The sequence below is a fragment of the Xiphophorus maculatus genome, chromosome 16, assembly GCF_002775205.1.
Source record: "Xiphophorus maculatus strain JP 163 A chromosome 16, X_maculatus-5.0-male, whole genome shotgun sequence".
Taxonomy (NCBI): domain Eukaryota; kingdom Metazoa; phylum Chordata; class Actinopteri; order Cyprinodontiformes; family Poeciliidae; genus Xiphophorus; species Xiphophorus maculatus.
The window spans coordinates 24585214-24606391 of record NC_036458.1 but is presented as its reverse complement, the minus strand read 5'-3'; the positions used below and the strand labels follow the sequence as shown (position 1 = coordinate 24606391).

The window sequence follows — 21178 nt, the reverse complement described above, 5'->3', positions numbered from 1 at the left end:
AGTATAGAACAGACTGAAGATTTTGTTTTGTTTTGGGCGTTACCAATGGATTAGTGAGTGCACCAATATAAAACCATTTTCAATTTGTATTAGAAGACCTTTAATAATAAAGACATTTTTTAAAATAACTTTGGATCATAACCCAGTGTACCCACTGTATCAGAACGCACCATATAAAAGCGCAGCTGTTGGGAAATCCCTTGTGTTCAGAGGAATCCTTCTAGCACCATCCTAGTGACATATAGGAAGCGTCTATAACAAACATGATGAGTTGTTGGTACAGTTTGCTTAGTGAAAACCAGCGAGCTTAAACAAGAGGAGAGCAGCAGCTTTTAGCCTCGCAAAACTGCCACCACAATTAGAGAAGCAGCAGGAAGTCTGGGGCAGACAACTAAATACTACAGCAGCCTAGTTACTGGCCTATGAACATTACGTAACAAAAACATTTTAACAACAGCTTTGACACACAGTACAACATATAATATCACTCCTAGCATGTCTACACACCAAACTGTAAGACAGCTACAAAGACGTAGGTAGTATAGGATTTCACTAAAGCCTTTTAGGTATTCCACAAAAAAAAAAAAACACTTTACACCAACACATAATTCAGAACAGCTCTAACTGTATACTTGACAATGTGCAAAAATAAAATGATTTCATTCTAAATCCAGCTGGTACCATGTGTGTCCCTCACATCTCTGCTGCAGTTTATTTTACCGAAGCACTTAAAAGAAAATCAGCAGTTCATTTGGAGGTTTTACAAAACCTTAAATTAATTCTCCGTTTTCCAATCACATTAGAAAAGAAATGCCAGACAGCTTTTTGTGAAAACATTTTCAATACATATTCTAAACAGAAACACCAGTATGTATGAGCACAGGATTTTCTGAACGATAATTTGCTCATTTAACTCTGCTGAGCTTAGAAAGAGAAAAACTCTTTGGAGCCGATTTATGTCTTTCAGGTTGGAGCGACTGTTCCCATCCCCATCTCCTAACTGTGGTTTAGTCTTCAACACACACACACGCCCCCACACACAGAGGTCTACAGCGGCTGTCTGGAGGCACACGATCACTTTCGCCTTCCAGCAACCAAAACTGTTTGTCGGACGCGCAGAAAAACTGCAATTCAAATGTAAACCGCACGGATCCATCTTCCAGCCACATTCACTGCACCGCTTCATCTCGCCGTCTGCTTTTGTTTCCACCGCGCTGCGTCGGCTCTTTGTGGAAAGCACTAGGGTGGTGCAGCGAACATGGCAACACGCCAAGGGACGGCCGGGCATAACAAGAGAGAGGGAGAAATGAACATACTGTACTGGAGAGAGAGACGGAAAGCGGCGAGCAAATGTGGACGCAGACGGGGAGCGCTGTCAGAGCATGCGTGTGGGGGAGGACCCAGTCCCTCCAGTCATGGAGCTGGGTGACCACAGGTAGCTCTGCCAGACGATTGGTCGCACCCCCCTTGCTCCCTCCACCCACTGTCCCCTCCTCCTCCTATTCTCCAGCCACAAGAGGAGAGGAAACCCAGCCATGGCTCCCTCTCTCTGAACGCTGTAGCGTCTCACGTGCTCTGTGTGTTCCACACTCACTTTCTCCATTTCATTTTATGTAGAAGAGCAGCTGTTATATCTGAACTCCTTCACTCTGAATGTTCCTGGAGATTATTGTGGAGCAAAGCAGTGAACAGCATCTGGGTGTAGCGATCTCCACCTCCCTCAGCCTCCGTCCTCCAGGCCCAGCAGCCTCGGCCAGGGTTCGTCTGTACACCGATTCTCTGCTGCCTTCAGCACCACATGACCACCATGCCTGATAACTGAATGTGACATTTGAACTTTTAGAAATGTCTGATTTTAGAACAATACAAATTCCAGGGTTCACAGATCCAAAATGTGTCTACCTATATAAATTCTAATGATGCTCCCTCCACTAGGTCATCTGACATGACAGACTACAGGTTGATATTTTATAAACACATATTTTACTTTACCTGTTTACTGGTCTTAGCTTGTAACTAACAACAACCTGATGTATTGTGTGAATATCTGAAAGGTTTTCTTGCTTTTGCTGTTATTGAGCTCTCCTTGTATTCTATTGAAATATGAAGACCAAGGTTAGATTTGTATATAATGTCTCCTTCGTCTGATTCTGGTAGTCTTTAGTTTGCTAATGCAAGTGGTGGAAAAGCATCTGAAAGTGATTCCAGAATCATAATTGTAGTAGCAGGAGCAACAACCAGATAACACAACCTGATGTGATTAAGGGTTTTTAGCCAAGCACTTCCAGCTCACTCCATGTCGTCCAGACAACTGGAACCTGTGCTCCACTCAACAACAACCTGTTCATTAAGAATAACCCATCAATTATTTGGGTCCAGCTTTATTTTTCGGACACTCGAATCACAATCGAACCCTTCCTGTGGCGCTGCTCTGCTGGGCTGTCTAAGGGCTCTACCACCTGACCAACAACAAGTCCACCACGACTAACCAAAGCTGCAATACCAGCAGAGAGAGGAGCTTGATGCACCATCCTTCCTAAATACCAAACTGATACAAAAACAAGTCAAGATTCTAGCAGTCGCTCAACGCGTTCTTTGTCATTGAAATATGAAACATTCAAAGCTTGCTCTTCCAACCCAGTCTCTGGAAATAATCTGTAGTAAATTTGACACGCTTAAACATTTTGCTAATTTGCTGAAATACATTTTCTGAAGTCAAAAATAGACGCAGCATTCATTCCTATGGGTCTGCCAAACGTCCCTGAATCCTCCACCAGCGGGTGGAGCTGGGGAAGAATGCCAGATATTTTTTAATGACAAGTTCAGCTTTGGTTGGTGGAAAAAATCTCCACTAAGAATTCAAACAAGACGTTATTGTTTCACTACGTCCTCCTCGGACCAAACAAAGGCAGAGAAACGTCAGACCACATTTGTAACCCTTGTTTTGTCAGATATCCTTCCTTCTATCAATTAAACTATTTATTTGATATTGAAAATAAGTGACGCAATAGGCTAATAAAAACTGCTTATTAATAATTATTCATTATTCTATAATCGAAGCCATTTAGAAAATGAATGCCCAGATTTGGGCTGCAGTTATTATCCAAGAGCATAAAGACAACAATTCATCCATTTGAAAACAACCATTTTCAAATTCACCTGTCATCAGCGTACAGTAACTCTTCTACAAACTCAGAATTTAAAGTCTGTCATCTAGAAACTATTTCAAGCAGCCACTAAATATTACTGAAGACAACATCTAATGTTAATGAGCCCAAAAATACTGAGTCCCATAAATAACCATATGAATAATATGAAGCTAATAAAGTCTAAATATTTATTTTTAGCATCCGCACATCCTTTTTTAATCTCTACAGACTCAATGGATATAAAAATATAGAAATTATAAAGACTGACAAATTTCTGCTTGAATACATCAAATTTAACACTGAAACCCGTGTTAGTGCAGCATAAGTTCAACTCAAAACCTATCTGAAATGGTTTCACTTCAGATTAAAGCTGCACGGTGTATTGTGAAATTTATATTTTTACTTTGCAGGCAGCTGTAGAAAAATGGAGTTGTGTAGAGAGGATCCGTGCTTACGTCTTTACTCTGGTTTGTCCAGACTGTGTGCTCACCATTTCCTACTGATCAGGACTATGGAGAGAGATGTTCTCGCCCAACAATAAGGACTCCATACGTGTGTGCATACACACACACACACACACTAGCTAGCTAGTCTGCTCTGAGCTGCCCACCGTAGGTTCCCTAGATCCCCCCCCATCCTGCCCAATCTCTCCCATCCACCAATACTTTCCACAAACATTCCAAAAACATCATGATGAATACTATTACTGTCTTAGAATGTTAAAACCTATCCATGTGCATCTTCCACAAAACACAGACAGACACACACTCACAGCTTCTACGTTCACAACATGACCAGGGTCAGGGGCTACCCCCTCCCCCTGTAGCTAATAAGTTCAGACCTGCCACTTGCAGCATAAAAAGAGAGAATTGAAGCCTTTTTCTTGTAGAAAGCGGGCTGCCCCTCCCCCCTCCATAAAGGCCAGTTCCCTCTGAACACCCCTCCTCCTCCTCCAGGACAAACACACACCTCCATTGAGGTCCCATTTCACAAACAACTGAATACTGCAACCTAAAGGTGTAGAGGCAATTTTAGAGCAACGTCAGTAGCTTCTTCATAGCCTGGAATTGAACCAGCACCCATCACACCCACACAGGCAACATTCCCCAAAACATTTAGTTTCATGTGGAATTTTCAAACAATTTGATATTAAACAGAAACTGCTCGTCAGATTTTGTTTGCTTCTCTTTCCTGATTTATTTGACCCGTAAACATGGATTCAATGGAATCCACTGCTGACTTAATGAGGTTTTTACACAAAAAAAACCGTTTCGGTAATTTTGTGACCATAAAACCTCTCATAACGCTGCGTACAGGTGTCTAATATGTTTAATTAATTAAACAGCACGTTTAAATAATTTTTCACCATTTCGTGACAACATTTTAAATAATCTTGCTGTTGATGACTGGCTGTATGGACGGCCATTTTAAGATGGGGTTCCTAAAAGTTGGGCCATGAGAGCGAGCTCGCGGAATTAAACGAAGGACAGAGCCGCAAACAATCCGCTGTTAATTGTGCCGCTAAAACAGGGTGCGTCAGCCGCAGAAGGGCCCCAGACGCAGACACTGCGGGTGGGGAGTGAAGCACACTGTTGCAGCCAGCTTTTTTCAACTGAAAGCTTCGCCATTTTGCTGACTGCCTGATGTGGAGTGCTTCTTTTTCGCCTGCTGATACCACGTGTTTTAGCGCCATAGAAAGCCTGTGGCTGACGGTGATCCCTACAAACCGTCTTTTACACAAACGTTACCACATGGGAGGCCTGTGGGTCTCTTTGCACAGCACAGTAACTTCACAATAATTATTTGGACAATTCTAACATTTACGACCATCTGCTCTTCGTGCTGATCGAGTTTAATTCTCATTTTTCGAGATTTGTCCTTCCAGCTCAGCGTAAAATAACATGGGGGTTCTGCTAGTGTTGCACAATTTTAACTGCAATCAGGCAGCAGGGCGGACACCTAAAAACTGATCTTAATCAAATACTTTGCGCTGTTGTCATACAGGGGAGTCTCCAAAAACGTAGTTGGGTGGAATATGAACAAGCACAACACATTATTCTGATAATGGAGCACATAGATGAGCACACGGGAAGCCAAATGGCGGAGCTGCGCTGTATCTGTGCCAAAGGTTACAGGCACGAATCGAGGACTATAAGCGAATTCCATAATGCTGCTAAAAGCAGGTCTGGTCTGGATTTAATACAGAGCAGCTGAGCTACACTGAACGACAGATTATTCTCCGAAACGAGAAATTTTAAACGCCATATGTTTAGTAGATTATTATTACTATGTGGTAATAATAATCCAAATTTACCCTCAGCACAATAGGGAATAACTTACAACGAGGTTTGGTCTGGAAAAAATAATAGTATAAGATTGCAGTTACTAAACTAAAAATGTTACTACACTAAAATTGGGAAATGTCCAAAAAAAAAAAAAACACAAGCAGGACTCCGCATTAACGTAAACACGTAAGCAATACTTGCGTACAAGACGTAGAAATCAAAAGTGGTTGGATTCACAGCACGTGCATGCAGAAACAAACGCTACACATAAAACAACTTTGCCATAATGCAGAAGATAAATGCATTAATAAAGACATTTCCACAACACACCACACACACCCCTGTCTAACACACTGTGGCCACTTTTAAAGCAGCCAGTGTGGCCTGCTGAGTTGAACAGTTTATGGCGACGACTTTATCCAGAAAATTGTCCGTAGCACTTTAATGTATCCCATTACTAAGGTTTTATATCTAACCAATATCAACATATTGAAAAGAGGGAGGAAAATCAAGCTACGAGAAGCAACGAGCGCACAGCAGACTCCACCACCAAAACTGTCACAGTGCAGTTCCTCAGCAATGGCCGACAGCGTTCAAAGCAACTACACAGCACGGTTCCCCTCTGCTAGCCTCCCAGACCGGCTACAACAAATGAGACTGCTTCTTATAGGCACACACTTATTATAAAATCAGCAGAAAAGACAGAATTTACCTTCTGTGAAATTTCACAGAAGGTAAAGTGGTGAAACACATTTAGAGGTGTGTATAGAAGAGGAAGTGTTGAAAGTGTTTAAGGTTTTTCAGTACCTCTGCTTCTTGGGTACCGAGTGCTCGACCTCAATACGTTTCCCATGAAGTTCCACTTTACCTGGGGAAAAAATACATAAGGGGAGTTCAGAAAAAAATCGTGGCTACATGCTAACTGTTTACTAGCTTTGTAGGCCTAAGGGAGGGGGCTTGGAGTTTTTAAACTTCAGAGCTTAAGTAATGGGGCCACTATAGCAACCTGTTTTTCAACCTATTTATTAAAAAACTAAAATAGCACATTGGCTAAGAAAAGACTCAAAGGAACACCCAAGTGCATTATTCTAGAGAACTGAAAGAGCCCGTCACACAATTGTGTAAATTCAACCCAAACCTTCAGTTAAAATGCGTGTGTGTTTTGACATTTTAGGTGAAACTGTTGTCAAAAATATGTTCTGGTAATTAAGAGAGAGTTCAGGCAGAAGAAGAGGCAGCTGACTGGCATGGCGACCTCGCCACTCCTCATGTTACACATGTAGGAAACCATGAAAAATTCGCTGCATGGGGTTTACGTAGAAGACCGAGGGAAAGGAAGGTGGTGATGTTCAGAACTGGGTTTCTGAATTTGCTGGACCACTCAACATAGGTCAGCTTTTTATCCATCTTTGTCACAGTGGATTCTCATCTTTAAGGGGGAGGGGAGATTAGTAAAGCTTCACTCTATATCACACGGAAGGCTGTTCAATCAAACCTCCTGAGGGGAAGACAGATGCAGCATATTGTCTTTTTTATTCAGAAAATAATAAGTTATTTTGTTTGCTACATTACAGCAACCTCCTAGATATACATTCACCACCACGACCGTAAATTTCCAGAATACGTGACCCTCCCCCCTGCAAAAGTTGAATGACTCCCCAGGGCGTATAATCCATGGCACCCCTTCATTCATTAAGTCACTACCGAAGAAGTTCCCAAACAGAATGCATGGATTTTTATGCATCGCCTTCTTGCAGAAGCCTGGGAAATTTCACAAAGAATAAAACGAGGACACACTGCTGAGGGTGAGCGTGGAGCCGGGGCTGCATGTCGGCGTCTAAAGCCGAAATTACTATGAATTAAAAAGAAGCTTTTGGCGACTAGTAATCATTTTAAACTCACCCGAAAAGGTCTCGATTGCTTTCATTGCCCAGTGATCATCAGGACAGTCCACAAAGGCATAGCCGTTTTTCATGAGGAACTGTCCGGAGTATGGGATCTTGTGATCCTCGAAGGTTTTGATCAAGTCCTCGGCAGTCACGCTGTCGCCTAGATTCCCAATGTATAGTTTGTGCATGGTGGCTAATTGTTTGTCACAGTCCAAAAATATGAAAAAAAAAAACAAAAGAAAAAAAACCAATGAATTTAAAGAAATCAAAAAGTTCCGATCGTAAAAAAATCAAACAGCGTAACCAGCTCTCCTGTCACACTGCTCTCAAACAGAAACTGGAATTCAAGCTAAAGGATAAAAATGTAAAAAAAAAAAAAAAAAAAAAAAAAAAAGGATAACAAAAATGACTGGCTACAGAACAAAAGTTACAAATCGGACAAAAGTCAAAATTTAAAAGAAAAAAAAACTATTTCAAAAGTCGAACCAGGAGGTGAGTTAGTGTATTTGTAAATCCAGATGGATTAGAGGAGCAGAAGAAATCAAATCCGATGAATCGCAACCGGCTCCAGCAGTCGAAGCAGCAGCCTGTGGGCTCTCTATCGGACTGTGGATTACAGAGGGTTGGAGCTGATGGGTGGATGGTGGGTCTGTGTTGGAAGAGTGGGGGAAACTCTGGCGGGACCAGATCAAATCGGGAGTAGGCTTGTGTTTTCCTTTCTCTCTCTCTCCTTTCTGCCCGTCTTTCTTCGCGAGCTGCCGGCTGAGCGGTGACGCCGCCCCTCTTCAGACTCCGATTCACGGTTTTTTTTTTACCACGTGGTCTGTTTGGAGTAGGTTAGAGGCGGAAGGGGCGGGGCCACGTTTATATTTTAGCTTCGCCAGATGAGAGATGTTTCCACTCGCAAACATCTGTCATCTGTGGATTTCTGTCTTTTCTGCTTATTTTTTAAACAATATCCAGTTTCAGTTGCTTCTGCAGCTTTATGAAGTAGGTCAACAGTGTTAGCTGATTTCCACTTGTTATTTTTATTTATTCCGTCCAACGCCTCCTGATGTTTATATAGGAAAAAGTGAACATGGATATTTGAAGTAATCACTAATAGTTTTGCTCCCTAAACTTACGTTCGCAGTAACAAACCTCAAGTCCTAGATTTTCCTCCAGAGCTGCGATGGCCCTGCTGACTGCACTTACTACAAAATGATCCTTATTTTGACCAAATGTATGGTATGGCAGAGTTCGTATTTACTGAAGCAATGTGTCAAAAATGTAGCAGCTTTCCTTTGTGACATTTCCCCAAGTCAGACGGATATGAATTCAAATGTCTTTTCACTGCATAAAATTTTCAGTTAAAAGACATTTTAACTTGAACCAGTTATTTTGTCGCCTAGATGTGTTTTGTGTTTTTAACCTCAGTCTAAAGGCACTTCAGCTACATGCTCGGGAGAACGGAGCTTCGTGTTTACATCAGTTTTAGTTGTGTTGCACAAGCGAACAGATAACATGGCGTTGTCTCAGACCTCCAACCTCTCAAAATGGAGGCTGCAACGGTTCCAAAGGCCTGTCCTGACTGCGCAGGCTACGTGGAGGTGGGCTGTGTCATTATGGCGCTGCGTGGCGTGGTTATAATCCGCTTTCTCGCCTGTTGGTTCATTGTGCTGCCCCTAACCCGAATCTGAGTTAACATGGTTATTTCAATACAGTGATAGGTGACGATCATCACGTTCAGGGTGCTACGTGGCGTCTCTGCTTAGAAGATGATCCGAACCCTGAACGCGGGTCCAGAGGAGCTTTCCGTCGTTCCCAGACTATTACTGGGTCCAAATATGAAAACCCCAGAGTTCTGAACCCTTCAAAACTAAGTAGCATCTTATTCAGACATCTCAGTACGAGCCTAGTATTGTTTTAAATATTGAATGACAGGAATGCTTAATTTAAATGTATAATTACATTTAAAAGCCTTAGTATAACAAATAACTTTTATTTGACAAATCTACCAAACCTGCCACAACCTATCACTTCATACAGTCAGCTGCCCTGTGCACGTCTGTTACTGCAAACCTATGAGATTCAGTTGAAGGGTTTTTTCCACTCCATGAGAAAACTTCAGCTCCATCTCTCCAACCCACCTTAAACACGCAGGTCAAAGGGCAGTTCTGTGGCTCAAACAACACTGACATGTTTTCAAACAAAGGAAGAGAACATTCCTTTTTAAAAGGTCAACATGAACTTTTAAAAATTATATATATATATATATATATATATATATATATATATACACACAAACATACACATGTACACACAGTAATCAATACCTAAAAAATCAAAAGCAGCGGTCATCAACCTGTGTGGTTTCCATGTTTCCCATATCTTAGACACAACCAGGTTTGCTTGAAGTCCAGGAAAGAGTAAATGATTTTCTTTTTTCTTGTGGAAATAATAATAATAAAAAAACATTCATATGTTGTGATCTCTTGGGGTAAAAGTCCAGTATCCATGGACTTTTACCCCACACACCTCCAATCACACCTCCATGCAAATTTCATAATATGTTTTCTAATCCTACCTGTAGGAATACTCAATAGAATAAACAAAACAGTAGGTTATAAATAACTACAACTGAAACTAGAAATGGCAATAAGCACATTATTTTTAAACCTTAAAGTAGTAGAAGTAATGCCTAAAACATGAACCATGTATGTAGAATTAAAGATGGAGTTCATGGAAATTCCACTCTAAGTCCAGTTTAGGTCTGGATGCTGCAGCTTCACTATTAAGCATCTGTGATTTAACACATACTGTTGAGAATGTATTATAAATAATTATTATTCTACAATAATGATGATGCATGAATGAATGATTACTTTTTAAAATTTTCATTAATTCATTAGATTGCTTTAATCTTGTTTTCTGTGGTGTTAATTTGAGTCCTTTTCCTTTCTTGTTTTCTTTTTTTATGTGTTTTATTACGCATGCTACATTTTATTATTAGCTAGGGAAATGTAGCATGGGTAAAGATCAAAATGTTTTACCAAAAATATGAGCAAAGTATGTTAAGATGTGCTGTGATATGGATAAGAACTGGATTTGTCAAGGCTGAATGAAGAGTTGCTGGTTTCCAAGAACTCAATTATAGACTATATTTTCCTAGCAGTTCAATTCAGCGTTTCTATAGCGCCACTTCTCAGAAAACTTCTCAATTTATTGAGAAAAAAAGGAAATGAAAGTCAATCTAATCATACAGACTAAATGAGATACATACTAGCAGTAGCTAGCAGCTTCTATGGGTAGAAAGCATTAAAAATATAGTAAAAGTACCTGTTCATGACTACTTTTACTATATGCTAACATTTACTTTTCATTTAGGAACTTGAAACTATGAAGTAGAATAAAGTAGCCTTCATTGTCCCACAGTGGGGAACTCCAGGTGTAACAGCAGCAACGTTGAGCGGATATCAAGGCAGGTAGGTTCACACAAAGATAAAATGTTGCTTTTATTTGTTAAGAATAAAGTTACTTCATTGCTACATATAACATATTCAATGATAATTAGCTGATTTTTTCCCATTTTTCTTCCCCTCTTTAGAAGAGCACGTGAGCAGCGTTTTCTGTGTGCTTGGGGGGAGGGGCGGAGACGCAGAGGTCAAAGGTTGGGGAGTGATGGGGTGAAGTGGGTGGGAGACAAACAGCCTGTTAATGCTGATGTATCCTCTGTTCTCTGTGATTCACTCTTGGAATGTGAGATCACCACATTCCAGATTAGGTTGTTCTCATCCCTCTGGTCAGCCTGTGCCTTTGAAGTGTTGCATGACAATATTAAATATTGTTTAGGTTTTGAACACAGTTTGTCCCACTCCTGTTCCCGACATGTTCCACACTTCTTCCAGAGCCAATCACCAGCAACCCACGAGAGCACAGCTGTGTCACCCCGCTGGATGACTGGTGTTTTGCTTGGTTTAGCCGTAGCAGAGGTATGACTACTAAAATTAATTTACAATTTACAAACAATGTTGGCAGCAGCCTTTAAAAATCCTAAACCACCAGGTTTGCCTCCACCAGAGGCTTTCCATCAGGGAGACGCAGAGGAAGATGGCGAGCCAGGCTCAACCTTTGAATGATGAACGTCCTGCAAATGAGAGAGAAAAAAACAATTGTCAATAAAAAAATTAATTAGAGCACAAGTTATTCTACTACTAACAGAAGGACTGGAGCATGTAATAAATTTATGCAAACCCATAAACAAATGTAATTTATTTCTATCCAAAATTTTTAACAATACAAACACGAATGGTCACAATACACACCTCAGTTTTTGTAAAGAATTTTATGGAAATTCTGGAGATTGGATCATAGCAACAGTTAGCCATTTTAATAATGATTAAGAAGGTATTTAGCTTTTTTTATTAATCCCATATCTATGCATTATGTTTTTTTTAATTGATCTGATGTAATATTGTGATCTGAAGGGTTGTGTTTTCATTAACTGTGGCCAAAACAATTATAATTAAGAGAATTAAAGGAAACACCAGTCAGTGTGGAATTAATCTACAAACCCATTCAATAAATATGAATATCACTGAAATATCCATTTAGTTCAGGAACTTGATCAACTTTATGTGTTAAACACATTATACAGATTAATGACAGAAATAAATATTTGAAAGCCTTTAAATCTGTTGACTGGAGATTTTTTACTTACAGTTGATGAAACATTACATTTAAAAATAGATTATTATAGAATATAAAAATAATAATGAAAAGACTACTTCATGTAATATCCAGTCAAAAGTTATAAACAGGCCTCTTCTGAACACATACTGTAATTTATTTTAAAATGACTGTGCATAATGTGTTCCATTCTGTGAGTGTAGTTACTGAAATTAACTTTTCAAAAGTACTCTGATTGGTCAAATATGACTATAGATGCACTTATTTGATGTTTTTAGCACATTGTGACGCTTCTGGTCTAGGTGAAGACCTAACTCTTCCTCAGACCAGACGTACTTCCGAAATATAGAAAAAGAGAAATGCACATTAAAAAGAACTAAAGAACTGTTTTAATGGAAACTTAAAAAGGAAGTAAACCACAATGATATTAAGACAAACCTCCATTCGCATTTTTCACTGAATTATTTTCAGACACAGAGTTTCCTTTGTGCTGCAGGTTTGAACAGTCTTGTGTAAATTCTTGTAGAGACAAACATGTTTAAAGACCTTTGGCCAGTCCATACTTACTTAAGTAAGTATGGCTGCTGCTGGACTAACGATCCGACGTCACAGAGCAGAGACGTCATTCCAGTTCACTTCCCCGTTTCTGGCAGTGTGAGAAACCACTGATGTAAAGATGGTGGTGTTCTACGTTGAATTACTTGTGATTATGAATGTGTAATCATCAGATTTCAGAAGCACCAGAAGTAACAAATGGACCTGATTTCTTACATTAGGCAAAACCAGGACCAACAGCTGAAAACTCAGAACTTCCACTCACTGCATATATGTAGAATATATAAAATATTAAAAAACTCCACTTCATCAAACAAAAGCATCTGTTTTTAAGCCATGAAGATGGATTATTGGCCTCCATTGTCCAAGATCTACTTTGTTATTTCAGTAAAGTAGAGTTCCTAGAGATAAACTCAGTTTGCTTAACGTTTTGAGTTCAACACTTGGAACATTTTAAAACAAAACATTTGCTTGATAAATTTAAAGATTTTTGGTATCTGGTCTATTTTTAAACCTGTAACACCCAAGACTATCTGGACTGCGTTCACTCACATTATACACATTCTTTAAAATCACAATGTGAGATCTTCTTAAAGATACAAAACAAATGTTAAGGTGTGGCTCATTAGGCAACTAAATCAGATCCAGTTCAAGAACCACAGGTCCAATTTAAAGCCCTGAATCAATAAAATGCTGTGAAATGTCTGAAGTTTTATCAATTTTTCTCAAGTTTGGACTTATGCGAGGGTTTTATGTCAGTAATTGAAACATCTAAACATGCAGCATAAACATTACCTTGTGATGTGGCAAACCTAATATGAAGCATTTGACCTAAATATAAAACTATATAAAGAAAAATACTGAGGAAAACGGGGTAGAAAGTTACTTTGATACTTCATGCTATTTTTTTCTATATTAATCCAAATTTGATTGATAATCAATTTCCACAGTTAAGACCTTTCGGGACAGTATAAAGGAACCTGTTCAAAAGAAAGCAAGGTACAGAAAGTTACTTCTTTAAAAAACCTGAAATGCTTCTATGCAAAATTTAGAAAAGCTAAGCAGAGTAGAACTGAAGCCGAAGCAACAGGAGATTTGTGATGAAAAAGATCGACAGTTTTTGTGCATCGCTATGTTTGGTAAATTAAGAAATATTTTACTCAGAAGTCATGCAAATCAGTGTACACATTTTAGTTATTCTTCAATTCCAAGGAAATAGGATGTACAGCAGATGGAGGTGAAAATAATGCTCTGCACTTACTTCCTAAATGTACAAGATCAAAAGAAGTAAACAGAAATACTGCGAAGCTGCACATAACAGAACTGAACTGAAGTAAAAATACTCAGTAACGTTCCACCACTGCTGGTTTAAAGTGATTTCATCTTGAGCTTTTAGTTTTCATCGTCAGATGACGTTCTGAGGTCGTCCTAACTGAGAAATCGGTTTGATGGAAGCTGTGGTGGTGATCATCTGCTCGCATTTATGACATAAGATCATTTTTCCTGCTTTTCACAGATTTTAATTCCCCGTTTCTGGCAGTGTGGGAAACCGCTGATGTAAAGATGGCGGTGTTCTACGTTGAACTACTTGTGATTATGAATGTGTAATCATCAGATTTCAGAAACTTGTCATGAACTGAAATGCGCTGGAGGAGTTTCCAAAATTTAATACTAAAAACTAAAGTTAAATAATCTTTAAATGATCTGGAGGAGAAAAATCTAAATAACTTCAGTTAGTTTCATCCAAAGTTATTAGCTTGTTAAAATTAAATGTTTTCACAAGTTTTTGAAAAACGGAAAAAAGTTAGTTAAGTTAAAGTATTTGTCATCTTTTTCTCAAAGTAAAAATGAAGTAAAATATCTTTAGTTTGTTTAACATTGTGATGTAGTTGCTTTCTGAAGATAAATCATTGGTCAGAAATGCCTCGTTTGTAACGGAAATCCCTTTGATAATATTCATTTTTATTTCCATTTGTAACATTTAAGGTAACTCTGTCATGCAAAGGGGCAGATTACTAAACTTCCTACATGCTGCTCATTTGTTTTCACTCTATTTTTTTTATATCTCTTTAGTCCATTTTTAATGTTTATCACAGATTTACAGCACCGATTTCTACAGTGGTCAGGCCTTAAAAACATCATGAAAAATCACAGACTATCAGTAAATAAATCATCAGGAACTAAACATTTCCTAACACATTAAACCTATGAAAATTAACGGTTACACCTCAGGCTGATGGCTCTGGCATCAGCCTCCAGGGTTAAATGTGAGGCAGTTACTGCTAAACGTCTTGGCTGGCCAGCTGCATATAAAAATTACAGATGTAATTTTCTCGTAAAAACCAAACAAAGAAAAAAAACATCTGGAAAAATACCATTTTGTTCACTCTGGGGTTTTTTTTTTAAACCCAGAGTATTTAGTCAAGCCTGAAAATTCTATGTCATTCTTTTAGTATTTCTTTTGTCACTAAAATTGCTAATAAATGTTGCCAGAAGAAACTCCAGGTGAAGTCCCAGCACCAAGACGCATTAAAGCTCAATGCGAGCTTAACCTCACAGGGACGTCTTTAAATGATTTATGTTCAACTTTGGAGATGAGAAGTTTGGTCTCTTTCGAACTGTACAAAAGTAAACAAAGGAAAATAGAAGCAGGCTACCCAGCTAGCAGGTGGCTCTTACTTCCTGCGCTGACATCATGGAAACAGGATGTGTTCTGAGTTTTCAGCCATCATAAAAATTCACATTTCACCAGGGATTTACTGCTGCACAGAAAGAGAAACGGTTAGGTGCAAACACGGATTCAGCACCCGAAACAAGCAAGAAAACTCAAGTATTAGAAAAAATAAAAACAAACAAAAAAACAACACATGCGTCCAAAGCAACCAGAGCTGACAAAATGGAAAAACACAAACCAGTTTTGTCCACAAATAATGTCACATTTTTTACTAAAGAACCGTTTTAGCTTGGCTTTGTTCTGTTTAATTAGTGAAGCACGTTACATGAAAATCAATTTACAACTTGTTGCAAATGTTAAATTAAATGGATGTTTTAAATTATCGCCCTCTTATGATGTAAAGATAGTGCCTGAATATTATCTGATTTGTAGATTTTTTTTTCTTTAATTATGTGTTGCTGTTGTATTTTGTTTTTAATTCTACAACACCTGATGATTGAAAAAGTTTGTTGTGGCTGAGTGTGGCACATTTGATGATTAATTTCAATGTGCCACATTTCTTAGATTTCAACTTAGAAACTGAGATTTCAAATAATCTGTCATACCCCACCAGATTTAATAAAAAAATATTGTAACTTACCAAATAAAAGATTGTTTTTCTTTTTAAATAGGTTAGAAACATTGTAAGACACGCCTCCCTTGATTTATATGTTTAAGAATCCATCTAGAACGTTTTTCAAATGAATGTTTCTTTTTCTTACATTACAATTTTGTGGTTTCATTTCTTCCCATTTTTACTCTAACTTTTTTGATGATGTTTTTGCTTGAAGCTGTTTTGGTTTAGGCTTCAGTCACCATCTTGGGCCCAACGTGTTGCCAAGGTAGTTTCTGGCTAAATAAAGATTCATTTGTTTGCTTATTTGTTTATTTATTTATGTCTTAGCTGTTTATTAAAGTGTGCTTTCCCTGTGTAATAAACTACAGAACTAAAATAGAAAAGTAGTTGAATGATGATGGGAATAAAGTAGCATGAACTGGTTCTAGTACAAGTGCAGCAGAATAATAAGGACCCATACAGGATCTTTAAATAAAAGGAGTGTGCTGTAGCTGTATAAACATGACACAATACGTTTAGAAGCAACATTTAATAATAAATATTCAAACTAAATATAAAAGAGAGAATATGAGATGCTATAAAAACTGCTCGCATAATTTTAATTAAAATCTAAATCAGGGTTATTTAGGACCTGGTTGTCCTCGTGCAGGTCGGTCACAAATTACACTGAAAACATGGCTGTTAGCACCGACATTAAGGACACTATCCTGGATTTATCATTATTAAAACAACAACAACAACAACAATAAAAACAGAAGTTAACTGTTTGTGAGCCGGACTCACCGAACTCTCGGAGTTCTAAGCCCAGAAGCCCTCCTGCGGCGGACAGCAGACCGGAGGAGCTCAGCTCTGTGTTGCCACACAAAATGGAGCTAGACGCGCCGGCCAGCGAGGGGGAGGGGGCCGAACATTTTAGGAAACAAAGCACAAAAACATAAAGAATGCCATTAAAAGAGCAAAAAGATTGTTTGATTTCAAGAAAACGTGTTTGGCGTCAAGAACACGTTCAAAAGTGGTAAACATATTTTTGTGGAGCTGCCGGTACAAAAATGTTAGTTTTCATCGTTGTGTATTGATAATTGAAAATATTCAACTTACCTTATGAACTAGATCGTTTGAAATGTCGAAGGAGGGGAGGCGGGGGCATCTAGTTAGAGTAATTGTTGCGTAGAAACAAAAAGGGGAGGCGGAACTAAGAAACCTCCTAAAACTGCTTCATCAGGTCAAATACTTCGTTAAGAATCAGCTCGCTGATACAAAACAAAAACCCTTCCAACCTCGTCTCTATATGTCTGTCGGTAATTTAGCCATGTAGCTTACCCAAAAGTCTCGTTGAAGCCATTTAAAGCATCAAGATGCTGGGATTCTTTCTGTCCGGGTCACTACCGCCACCTACAGGAGAACATGTACCATAACACCTGGGCCTGTGCTCCGGCCGAGGCCTCAACCTGAATAACCCGCTGAGGCCTTAAACATCTCCGGGGAGAAACTCGTCAAACAAAACATTAACCATTCTACTTATCAGATAAACACCGTCCTGCCTGTTACTGGCTTAATTACCCCTATTACCTCTTTCAAATATAAATAGTAGAGTTCAATGGATTAAAAAAAAATTCTTAATAAGTTATAAACCTCAAATTAAGCATAATCTTGGAATTATCACAAAACGTAACAGTGCAACAATCAAATATTTGTTTCCATATATTTTACAAATTTTATAGAGCGCAAATTAAGGGAATTCATAACTAATTAAGACGTTTCCGTCTATTAAACTCAGAAAGTCACTGAATATCGATCTTTTGTTCCATTTCACTGATTATCAGCCGTCAGAAACAAGTTATAAGTATGTTTACTGCGGATATGTTAACGAAAAATGACCCAGTTTGAAGCCTAAACTGGACGCACAGCGGCCCTGAGACGGGCCCGTGAAGTCATAAAAAATAGGCGCAACGAAGCCACGTATCGAAATGGGAAACATTTTTTGATCAATAACTAGCGAACGCACGGGGCCAACGCTCCGCCCACCGGCGACTAGATTTTAATTCGCTGGGATCCGCGAAAGAGGCTCGCGCGACCAAAACCTTAACAGCGTATAATCTGCGTGACAAAGGCGCGTGTTCCGCTGAAGGACTTTGCTTCCGATGCGCGCTCCCGACACGTGCACGCGGCGTTTTGGAACTTTTTTGGAAAAAGTGAGTCTAAATTAACAAAATAAGTCGACGTTAGAGTCAGTGTTATTACGTCTTCTACAATCATTCATTATTATTATTATTATTATTATTATTATTATTATTATTATTATTATTATTATTATTATTATTGTTGTTGTTGTTATTATTAATGTCGCATAAAGAAATAAAAATATACTGACGGACTATCCTCCCTAAGTAATGGCGTTTAGAATACATCTCCATGATAAACGGAAGTGAATTTTGTTGCAGACGTCACACCGCAACAGACCTGTGTAACTGGCAGAAATCATTTTGAAGGTGTTTTCAGCAACTTTAAAGGTTATTCGGTTATACCGGATTTACAATTATTAAGTCATATTGGATCCAATGTGTCAGTGACTGTCTCCTGGCGTCATTCATATCAACCTGTTGAGAGAGAACTGAAAGGCTTCATGCTTGTTGTTTACGTCCAGACGTAAATGGTTGGGTTGTATTGCGTCACAGCCTGCAGTGAGAGCCACATCCCAGAAAATCTGAACGAATAAAGTTCATGAGCAGGTGGAGAAATGCTTCCTCTTTGATGCTCACCGTAATGTGCCAAACGTATCCTAGACACCTTCACACGAGAAGAAAGTTGAGAATTGAACCAGTGACCTTTTAGTTCTGGCATGAGTAACAAATCACTCTTTTACAGCAATGGTAACATCAAATTCACTTTTAGACAAAGGTCCTCACTGCAAAGTTGGACAAATCCACCTGTAGTTATAGAGACCTTAGTTACTGTGAAACATGGTACAGTTATACACTGCTCAAAAAATAAAGGGAACACTTAAACAGGTGTTTAACACTTAAAGTGTTCCCTTTATTTTTTTTGAGCAGTATACATCATCATTCTGAAAATGATCATTTCCACAGTTCCCATCAGCAGGCTATGATACTTGCATCTCTAATGAACAGTAGATCTGAGCTTTCACAGAGATCTGAATTGCTCATCTTAATCTTGAGGACAGGTAGAACTGAGAACGAAGCAGAAAAAAATCGTCCTTATGTATTTCTGATCAACAGTGAAAGCCGTTATGCAGTGATAGAAATGTATGTTCTGCTGCTTCCTTTAGGCTGCAAAACCCTCTGAAGCAGCTCAGCCATGTGCAGCAGAGTTGTTCTTATTGGAGGTTTACTGATCTGTAAAATAAGACTTTAAGCCTCATAAGGCAGAAGACACAAGTTGCCTGTTCAGTGAACTGAACTGTGTTTGGTGGGATGACAATGGATTCAGTTGAGATTCAATAAACATGGGCTGAAAACATACTGGAAAACTGCAAAGAATAAAAGTCACCAGAGCCTGAATTATTATTATTATTATATTAAAATAAATTTTTTTCTGAAAGTTTGTTCCTGTATGTTTAGTTCAGATGAGTACCATGCAGGATACACGTGTTTCAGAGGACTGAGTCAGAAAGTGACTAATGGATGCTAAACCAGGTTCAAAGGTCGACATTTTGCTCTACTCCTAAATGTACAAGGAAAAACATATTAACTCATTATTTATTAAAAGTTATGCAACTATAGTTAAAGGTTTTGGTATTACACATGTTTTTGGAGTGTTTATGATACTTGTAACGATTTACTTGAAGACTACAGAGCAGTTTGGTATATGATTCATTACAGTCATTTTACTTTATTTCATAAAGCAATTTCTATCTAGTCATACTCTGTTAGAACAGGTGTTCTGATGAGACGCCTCGGATTAAAAGTACCGTTTGAAAAAAACATTTATGCAGGGATAAAACATACTTTCAGTAATCCTACACCTGTGCATTACAAGTTGTTGCTCTGATGTCAGAGATGTCTGGATTTTATTAGATGTAAGCAGAAAATCATAATTAACAGATGTAAAGGATTGAAAACAATCTGTGGAATTATTCTATGATGTTCCACTTAGTGAACTGAGTTTATGAAATAAACTTTTAATAAAATTCTGGTGAATTATGACTGTGTGTAAAAGTGCGTTAGATAATGTTAGAAATCTTCACAGTTGACTCCAACTTTAGAATGATCAGAAAATATTTTCTTTTATGTGGTAACCTTACCAAACCAAACAACCTTTGGAAGTATTGGACCCAGAATTCTTCTGGTGCTCAAAACGCTCAGCACTGGTTTCATGATCTGAGCTCGACTCCATGGCAGTTATGTGACTGTCTTTGATACCCTGTGCTCCAATAAGTGCTTTACAAATTTGGTATTACGGATGTTCAGTATGGCAACACATTTCAGATATATTATGCATGTCTTTGTTAGGGACACCTTTTCAAATTAGGAACTAATAAAAATGAGATGGCAAAACACATTTTGGCTGCCCAGGGTGAATAATCTGCTTGTTCTAGAACTTTGCTGTCTTTCAGAAATCACTCACCGTAGTGTCTTCATCCTTGGATTTGAGCTTGAATTCTGCATTTTGCCAGTTAAACATCAGCAGCTGAGCTTTGATCGTCTGCCTTCATCTTATGGGATCTGCAGCATCAGAACCGCAGACCTAAAAATACTCAACATCCTGATTCAGGCTGGTTCTGTTCTGGGGACGACTGACAAAAATTCTGGGATGATGATGATGATGCAGAGAAGGATTTTACAGGAAGTCAAAAATATTATGGACAACCCTGAGCATCCTCTTCACGAGACTGTCTAAGAAAAATAAGTGTCTTCAGTCAGAGGCTTCTTTGAATTTGCTGTAATACTGACTGCTACAGGAGATCCTTTCAGCCCACAACGATCACCTACTATGAACTCCATGAAGCAACTTGGGTTAATGTGGTTTACAGCATTTCATGTCCATTTGGGATCATTAAAGTATTTTTGCATTGAATTTAGCCTGTAGTTCATTTTATCTATTTCTGACATTGTTGCTTATATTCTGCTTACGCCTCACTTGGCCCATGAACTCATTAAAGTCAACACTGCAACAGAAAAAAACCATCAAATTTTATCCTTTTGCAAAGCAAATCTGACAGTGGAATTCAACCAGGCCCACTGTCCTCTGGTCATGATGGAAGAAAAACTGACGATTATTTTATAATCATTTCTAATGCACCCTTCATCCCTGCCAAAAAAACGGTAACCATAGACACAATGAGAACTGAGCGGCAGGAGAAGGCTTCAATCATTGCCTCTTGG

General features: G+C 38.6%; 1 protein-coding gene and 1 long non-coding RNA gene across 2 annotated transcripts in view; both read right to left on the bottom strand.

Moving 5' to 3' along the window:
- The window catches only part of LOC102221615 (insulin-like growth factor 2 mRNA-binding protein 1), a 41700-nt gene extending 33996 nt beyond the window's left edge, over window positions 1-7704 (bottom strand). Inside the window, exons 1-2 of the mRNA XM_005812969.3 lie at window positions 7337-7704; window positions 6242-6302 (exon numbers count right to left, since the gene is read on the bottom strand). Of these exons, the coding sequence (XP_005813026.3) occupies window positions 6242-6302; window positions 7337-7511 (236 nt within the window). The 5' untranslated portion in view covers window positions 7512-7704. The remainder of the gene's footprint in view (window positions 1-6241; window positions 6303-7336) is intronic.
- A 2972-nt stretch (window positions 7705-10676) lies between these two features.
- Window positions 10677-17109, bottom strand: LOC111611709. The gene is made up of 4 exons (XR_002754173.1): window positions 16935-17109; window positions 16620-16708; window positions 12559-12637; window positions 10677-11449 (listed from the first exon to the last, which is right to left on the bottom strand). It is a non-coding gene; the product is annotated as an uncharacterized LOC111611709 (long non-coding RNA).
- Window positions 17110-21178: the final 4069 nt, after the last annotated feature.